The sequence below is a fragment of the Cimex lectularius genome, unplaced genomic scaffold, assembly GCF_000648675.2.
Source record: "Cimex lectularius strain Harlan isolate CLEC.00 unplaced genomic scaffold, Clec_2.1 scaffold286, whole genome shotgun sequence".
NCBI lineage: Eukaryota > Metazoa > Arthropoda > Insecta > Hemiptera > Cimicidae > Cimex > Cimex lectularius.
This window is the reverse complement of record NW_019392975.1, coordinates 525311-534489: the sequence shown is the minus strand read 5'-3', so window position 1 is coordinate 534489 and position 9179 is coordinate 525311. Positions and strand designations below refer to the sequence as shown.

The 9179-nt window shown below is 35.7% G+C and overlaps 1 protein-coding gene across 1 annotated transcript; it reads right to left on the bottom strand.

The window, feature by feature from the left end:
- Positions 1 to 3366: 3366 nt before the first annotated feature.
- On the bottom strand, positions 3367 to 8856 carry LOC106665571 (acanthoscurrin-2). Its single transcript, XM_014392066.2, has 2 exons — positions 8764 to 8856; positions 3367 to 4132 (listed from the first exon to the last, which is right to left on the bottom strand). Exons 1-2 carry the CDS (start codon positions 8773 to 8775, stop codon positions 3473 to 3475), a joined length of 672 nt encoding a protein of 223 aa, XP_014247552.1. The 5' UTR covers positions 8776 to 8856; the 3' UTR covers positions 3367 to 3472.
- Between the last annotated feature and the right edge of the window lie 323 nt (positions 8857 to 9179).

Genomic DNA, 9179 nt, shown 5'->3' with positions numbered 1-9179 from the left:
TTTAATAAAAGGTTAATAACTTTTACTTGATACTCATTCTTCCCAGCTAAGAAGAAAGGCTTATTCGAAATTTTGTGAATTTTTTTTTTTTTAATTATTTTTTTAATGTAAATCTATCCAGAAATAGTAAAAATTTCTGTTTTAAAAAATGCTATACAGCTTAAAACATTTTGGAGAAAATACGAGTCAAAAACTATTTCCAAAATTTTATCGTATCTTAATGAAAAATTCTGATATTAGTAGTTAAATTAACATATGTGCCATTTTGAAGGACTTCTGGAAAAAAATANTGTCTACTTTGTCTTTAGGTTTTGAGAGGATGTTTTTAAGTGAACCTGTACTTCTAAACTACTTTGTTTCACTTGTACAGCATGAAAGCCCTTTTCTCTTTATAAAACATACCATAATGGGAAGATAAATTGTGTTGAACAAAGGTAATGGAAATTCAGTGGTATTAATTTAAATATGTGATTCATCAGCGTTGTTACTATTAAATGATAATAAAATAAAGTGTAAAAAAACTTTCTTTTCTGATGTTGTTTTAAGTAAGTAATCAACACAACTCTGCTCGTTAAATTTAATGTACCTGCTTGTTTGATAAAATAAAATAAGAATGAATCAATAAATAAAGCTATAAATTATAATACAAAATCAAGATAACCAAAAACTAAAAATATGGCAATTTAATTGAGGCTATTCTGCACAAAAAACTTCAAAGCTCTATTTCTTACTACTATCAAAGCAGTATATGGTATTTATTTTTAGTAGGGAAGCATGGCTCAACTGGGCAAAATAAAAAAACAAGTCACCAGGATTGTGATTATAAATTTTAGGGATGTTGCCACGTCGGAAGAGAATGAATTTTGTATAGTCTCGGTCAGTATAAGCTCCATAAAATGGAGCAATTTCAACGCAAGCTGTGATTATCTACTAGCGGAATTCATTAATGCCATGTATGTCTGCAGTAAAAGGTATTTTTTTGCTGGAGTTGGTGACATTGTGGCATCCGTGGTAATGAGGTAGTGGACGATTGGCCAAAGAAGCGACAAAGCAAGGAGAATATGCCTGACTCAAAATGCCTATTCACCAAACAGTTGATGCAAAATTGGACGTGCTACACCCTGGGAACTGCGGGTATGCTATAATAAATCCGCAGAAATAGGATCAAAACCATGGTTCTTTGGAATTTATGGTTCGAACGAATTTTGTGCTTTGATATCGCGGATTCGTACAAACCACTGTATTTACAGCGCTTATATACATAAAATTAGCCTTAGAGGTATTCCAAATGGCGAGGCGGAAAACATGAAGCATATAATTTTGACGTCCTCAGAATACGAAGAGGCAAGAGAGAAATTTTGATACAGTATACGCTGAGAAATTTTGAGCGACCGTTTTTCTGGGAAAGCTCGCTTTAACGTGGCTGTGTGACGTGAGTTGATACATGCATTTTTGAAAGTACATAATATTGATGTGCGATACTGTGATATAGACCAGTGTTCTACGCGTGTGTTATCATAATTATTTACTTATAAGTAAAACTATTTATTTCATTGTTCTGTTCCTTGTGTTAATTAATTAATTATTTTATTTATTATATGATGTGTACTTATGTATTTATTATATAATGTGTATATTTTTATTTATTTTGTTTTTATTATTTATTTTATTTAACTCTTGTGTACATACACATTATGTTTTGCTAATAAATACTGATATACAGCACACTCAAAAAGTGTGATTAACATGGCATTTGAGGGTGGGTCCTGCCCTATGGCAGTCCACACAATAATTCACTGGAGTATAATAATTTGAGATAAATAAATATCTCATTAATAAATAAATTAACCTAATTTTTTGTTTTTATCTATAATCATATAACGTCAGGCGCACGTTTACACTAGCACTTATTTACATTAACACATATTTACAATCTGTAGTCCGTATGATGCTTTCTTTTTAGCCGTCTTTGTTGGCGGGGTGGAGGCATATTCCCTGGAATTTGTGCAATTGCCGAATTCGGGTGTGAGTCAGCTTTGGCAAGCAGCATCGGGTATCTCTTCTTTAGTTCGTCTTCTACCGATGTCAACGATATTTCATGATGGAGCTGTTCATTCCTTACGAACCAGGGCGCGTTTGTTATTAACCGTAATACACGGTTCTGCAGCGTTTGTATCCTTTTTATTTGCGAGGCGGATGCAGAACACCAAATGGGCGAGCCATAAAACCAAATTGGTTTTATTAGGCTTAGATAAAGGAGTCGCTTAAGTGGAATTTGGACAGAATTGCTAGAGAGAATTGGTTTGATATTGCGAATACGCAAGCGAATTCTCGTTACACATGAGGATATGTGGTTATTCCAGGTGAGATGCGAGTCCAAGTGCAGCCCTAAGTATTTATATGAGTCCGCTTGAGGTACATTAGTTCCACCGAGTACTATATGTGAGGGCCTTGAGGTCTTCTTATAAGTGAAGTTAATGAGTTTGGACTTAGTTGAATTCAGCTTAACTTTCCACTTGGATGCCCAATCATCAATTTTTTGGCAGTAATTCTGCATCTTCGTTTCTGCATCACTGAGCGTGATACTTTGGGACAGTACTGCTTTGTCATCGGCAAATTGGGCTATTTCGATGTTGCTATCTGCTGGAAAGTCATGCTCGTACAGAATGTAAAGGAGGGGTCCCAGAACACTTCCTTGAGGAACACCCGCTGAGATGTTGTGTACTTCAGAGTTCGCTCCTTTATAGCTGACAAAAAATTTTCTGTCAGTCACATAAGATTTCACCAGCCGGTAGTATGTATCGGGTAGTAACTTTTTAATCTTATATAGCAGGCCCTCATGCCACACGCGATCGATAGTTCACCGTTGGCCTCACCAGATATTCGCAATAAATCTGCAAGTCCTCAAGGACGTTCTCATACATGGGTACGGTAAAGAATTTAACCGTGGACGATACTTAGGCAACCGAGGCAGCTTGTAAAATTTGAAGTGGATTTAGTGCTGAAGCAATTAGTGAGCGCACTGCCCAAAATTTTACTTTGGGAACGAGGAGAATGATGATTAACCAAGGTCTGGTACACCTTCTGTCTCGAATGACGACAAATTCACGGAATCTATTGAACTTGATTCGAATCAATCACATCTGGAGCTTACCAGTTAGTTACCAGGTCAACGAAAGCGATGCAACTATTGTTCTAGCTTGCATCGTCTTGGGATTATATGTAGGCTGATCAAATGGGTTCTCTCTAAATATTTGCCTTTCATTGCTGACAAAGGAAGTGATAATGAAGCTTGTCTGTCTCACCACTAATTGGATGAAAATCTTATGCAGGAATAAAATAGATTAGGAATAAAAGATTCAACAATTTAGAAAAATACTGTTTCGTTTATTGATTTAGGTTTTATAAAAAAAATATGAACATGGTTATGTACAATAATGGGTAGAAATTATGCTGTTTGGTTTAAAGCTCTTTACCACCATCCACTGCCACCTCCGTAGCCACCACTTCCATATCCACCACTTCCTCCTGAGGACCATCCGCTACCACCTCCGTAGCCGCCGCCTCCATATCCACCACCTCCGGATGACCATCCGCTCGAGAAGCTGGGATAAGACTTGACGACTACAACGGGTTTGGACCAGCCGCTGCTTCCGCCTCCTAGTCCACCGGTCCATCCTCCGTATCCTCCACCTCCTCCTGATCCGTAGCCTTTCCAACCGGAGGAGTACCCACCGCCTCCACCTCCGAGGCCCTTCCAGCCGGAGGAGTAGCCACCGCCTCCGCCTCCGAGTCCCTTCCAGCCGGATGAGTATCCGCCGCTTCCGAATCCAGTACCTCCGCTACCGAATCCTTTCCAGCCGGAATAGCCGCCGCCGCCGTAGCCGCCGCCGCCGTAGCCGCCGCCGCCGTAGCCGCCACCGCCGTAGCCGCCGCCTCCGAGACCCTTCCAGCCGGAGGAATAGCCACCGCCACTGTATCCACCGCCCCCGAATCCACCTCCTCCGTATCCTCCGCCGCTAGACCATCCGTTTCCACCTCCGTATCCTCCTTTCCAACCTCCTCCGCTACCTCCACCTAGGTATCCTGCTTCGCTGAGCACTAAGGCGGCTACAAACACCGCAAGAGTTGTCTGACAAAAACAAACAAAAAACTTTTGATTAAAAACTGCTTAATTTAAACTAATGTAAAACATCTTTATGGGATATTATAACGAAAAAAATGTTATCACATACTAGAAGACCCCACAATTTAAATTAAATTGTAAATTTCACAAGTTAATGCTTGGACAGCTATTTTACAATGTGCACGAATTTGACATGATGTCAGACATTAACAAAATCGACGACACTCCCGTGCGATTAAGACCAGAATTACTAATTAATTAATGGTAATAAGAAGTACACTTGGATAATTTTGTCCCTAATCATGTCAAAAAAGAAACAGCAATGTAAGGCGTCGACTCGTAAAAACAGTCCTATTTGACAAGTTTACCATTGCATAAGTTTGTGTGTGAAAGCATAAAGCATGAACAAGACGTGTAATTATTATCACAAGGCCCCTTATTATGCCATTAAGTTTTTTTTAAACTTTTTGTAATTTTGGTGAAAGTATTCGATACATTGCTACATATGCATCTTATGCATGGTGAATCTTGCAATGTATATATTAGGTTACAAAAGAAAACAGTGCCAAATTCGGATCTATCTCAACCTGCAATAAACCTGATGGAAAATTGATTTATTTTAGGACAGTTATTTGAAAGAGAATGCAATTGTCATCACTATTTCATAACGTATATCCGCCCTTTTTGAGATTTCTCTTCTTGAACTTTCCTCGTTCTGGATTTTTTTAATTTTTAAATGCAAAGAAAACGTTTTAAAAAGGAGTCCACTAACGGGCGGGATCTCGTCGGAAAGGGGCTAGGCTTTGCCTGTATGACTCGTGCGTATTGTCTGTTGTATAATCAGCCCCGTGTGAATCACAATCGGGCCAATTCGCCTTTCTACCGAACAAAAACGAAAAGAATCAAGACAATCCTTTTTAAATCTGAAGTTTTTTAAATCTTGTTTGAAAACATTTTAAATAAAAATATGAAATAAATAAAATTATGTTCTGCGTTTTCTTAAGCTCGAAAACGAGGATAATTGTTCGACTTTGATTTTTTTTTAACATGGCTATGTTTTTGGGAAGGGTGTACAATTTTTTTGCGAGGCAATTTTTGCGTTACTGGGGAGTTCGCCGGGTGTAGGTTATATGGTTAAGGCTTATATTAGAAAATATGAGATAAAAAACTTATGTTCTGCGTTTTCTTACGTTTAAAAACGACGATAAATTTGGTATTTTAGCACGATTATGTTTTTCATGGGTTATTTTTTTGCAAGGCAATTTTTGTGTTACTGGTGAGTTCACATAGTTTAGGTTTAGGGTTGGGTTAGGTTAGGTTTGGGATGGTTTAGATTGTGATTAGGGATGGATTAGATTAGAAAAACTACCTTCTCAGTTTTATTACGTTCAAAACCGACGATGACTTAGATTTGATTTTTTAATATGGTTATATTTTTGGGATGTTTACAATTTTTGCGAGGGCGAGGCAATTTTTGCGTTACCGGGAAGTTTGCGAGGTTTATGTTAAGGTAAGGGTAAGGGTTAGGGATGGGTTAGTTTATGGAGGTTTTAGTTATGGCTAGGGTTAGGGTAGGTTAAAAACACCTAAAAAATTAAATTTCTTCTGGGGATTAGAAATTCACGGCGAATAAATCAAATACAAATATGACAGAATAATTGAAAATCAGAAAACAGTTTGTCATAAAATACTGCCAATTTGTAATATTGTCGTCGCTCCGCGTAACAGAAGCCTTTCGTTTTCCTGTTTGGACACGCCTCGACTCGCTTTGTACTCGCCGAGTGGCGGAACTAAAGGCAAAAAAATATACAAATGTACAGCGAGAACAAACGAAACAGGCTGAAAAATTAATTTCTTCAAAAAAATGCCATAAACATAGAATAGTTTGAAAATATGCTTTTTGTTTAATTTTTTTTTTAAATTTTCGTCTTGGTCCGTCAATCTTTGCAGGGGCGGTCAGTCAGTCGCGTTTCGGCATTTCGCCAACTTCAGTGTGTAGTTGACTCGCCCCTATTATATCCCTGACCCAAGAAATACAGAACGTGTCAGACAAACCAACACAACTTATAGACAAAGTAAGGCTCAAATTACAGTTACATCACCAAACAGACAGCAATTCGACTGAAAATTTTAGAATTGTATTTGTAACTCTATTGCAATTGAAAGAAATCTTTTTTGATCAACCCTCAACGTTTAATGATTCAGCTTCAGTTTAATAATTAACATTAAATTATTCTAAATTCTATTTCTAGAAATTCATTAAAACGTCTAAAAGGAAAATAAGCAAGTTCTATGATGCAGGAACCTTGAGGACGACAATAAAATATGTTCAAAGCTTAGCAAAGTTGTATTTAAAAAGACTAATAAAAACTGAGATAAACACTATTAAAATATGCAATTTGTGTTTTTAAGTGCGCATGTTAAACATTTAAATCCTGAATATTTGTATAGATTTATCTAAATAAAAGATAAATTTTCTTAAAATTATTGCTTATGAAAAGTAGAAAAGAACTGTTAAAGTCGTATTGATATAAATTTGAACCAACAAACTGCGCCTTTTGAATTTGAATTTTTTACGTTTATAATACGTTTATAATACGATATAACACTAGGAGTTAATTGTTGTTGCCTTAACATGTAATTATTTGTTGAAAGAAAGTTTATAATAATAAATCACGTGTTTTCGCAATACCTTCAGGATAAACAGCTTTAACACGTGATATTTCAACAATTCTATCGATTGCTGCAAATTGTTTTCACTGGAGTTCTTAAGAACTCTTGTGTCAGATGTGTCTTGGTTCAACTAAGTGAAAACTTTCTGCTGGGACGTATTGAAAAAATATTGGCTTTAATTTGGTCGTTAAAAATCTGGTCCGTTTATCCTCGTTGTGGTGGTATATCAGACGCGTTTTGGCATTTCGCCGCTTTTAGTGTGTCTGTTAAAATGTCTGACAGACCACCCCAGCGAGGATATGCGGACCAAAATGTTTGGCGACGAGCAAATTTCACGTTCATCACCTGGAAGACAACACGGAGAAATCTCAAAAATTTAATACTGCCTAAATGAAACCCAAAAATATTGATAATTAGGAATCAAAATGCTATTTTTTGAAAACATTCCGAGCCCTGATAAACCCTGCCTCTTTTCCAGAGAATTTTATGAAAAGTATTGGGGTAAAACAACATTAAAAATTTTGAATTTTGACACTCTATGAAGTAGATTTTCAAGTTTTATGAAAAAAATTAGGTATATGTCATTGTATTTTTTATAAGATCTTTAAGACTTATTTTATAAAATGAATGAAATGAACAAAATGTTTTAATAATATTATCCATATATGGGAAAGAAGTGAAATTACAAACTGTTAATATATAGATTTTGAAAAGTAAGTTTTTGAGCTTACAATCTATTTTATTCTACATGTTAAAAACCGCGTAAAAATTTGGATTTCAGTATTGATTTAAATAATAATTTGATGAAGAAAAAATATGAAAAAAAATGATATTGTTCTGCATGATTTAAGGGATATTGTTTATTATTGATTAACAAAAAGAAGTATCATGGGGTTTTTTATAAGACCTTTAGCACATCAAAATGTCTTAGATTATCCGAATTGAAATTTTGAAAAGTAAGTTTTGGGTTTACAGACTAAAAACAGCATAAAAATCTGTACTTCAGCGTAGACATAAATAATACTTCGATAAATGGAAAAAAATCTAAAATTATATTGTTCATGGTTTAAGTCATATTGTTTATTATTGATTGTCGATAAGAGGTAATATAAACTTATCTTTACATATATAATTATGACAACATGATATGTCAATATAAGGGTTTGAGTACACCACATTGCCTCGGAAAAAATTTAATGTGTGAATTAAAATATTACAGGAAAGAGTGAACGTTTGTTGAATGGGATAATATTTGTAGGGTTCGATATATAAAATTTGATGCATGATTTGAGACATGCTGTTTATTTTTAATTGTCAGAAAGAAGAAACAACGAAGATATGTTTATATGGTACGTCAGTACAAGGGTTTTATTACATCAAATTGCCTCGGAAAAATTTTGATGTATACATTTAATATTTTACAGCAAAGAGTGAATTTTTGTTCTGGGGAGTTTTCTATTTTTGTAATCTAGAGAGCCGAGAGAAAAATTAATTCTTGTAGGGTTCATTGTATAAAATATGATGCAAAATTTTAATATATACTGTTAACGTTTTACATCATTATATAAAATATGATGCAGGATTTAAGACTGGCTGTTTATTTTTGATTATCAGAAAGAGAAACAACGAAGATATGTTTACATTATATGGCAATATTAAGGTTTTGTTATATCTAATTGTCTGGGAAAAAATTTAATGTATAAATTAAAATTTTACAGTAAAGAGTGGATGGTCCTGGGGAATTTTTCATTTTTGTAATCTAGAGAGCTGATAGAAAAATTAATTCTTGCACGTTTCATAATATAAAATATGAAGCTCGTAAGGGAGATTACGCCGTCGAGTGCCTCGGGCTCGTTTGAAACATTGGCTTTCTATTTACCCATGTCGCGTATCCAGATCAACGGGTTGGGCCGAATCGTAGAGGATCGCACACCGAAAGGTCGTTTATATTAAGTTGTACTTACGAAAGCGTTCATCGTAGCCGTGGTTTAAGGTACGGCCGGTTTCTGACGGTCTTCGGTTCCTTTCACGGTTTTATACTCCGTCCCTACCTCGCGTCCTTGTCCCGCCGGCGGTTACTCAATGCCCTGGGACTACCCTTGCATTTTCCTCTTTTCCCCCCGGTAAATCGACGTTAATTTTTACGTCTATCTTTTCACAGTTTTGTCCTTTTTATCTCTTCTTTCACACATCTCTGTGTGCTAATCGGCTCGTTCTGAAAATAATGGTGATCTTCTTTTTATGGGGGAGGGGGCAAAATTTGCACAACTCATTTGAACAATTCTTGAGTGGGTCTTGGAAAAATATAGACGTTGGAATATTTTATTACTTTTAAATTTATCAACGAATTATCCACTTTTTGTTGCACATGTTCTTGTAT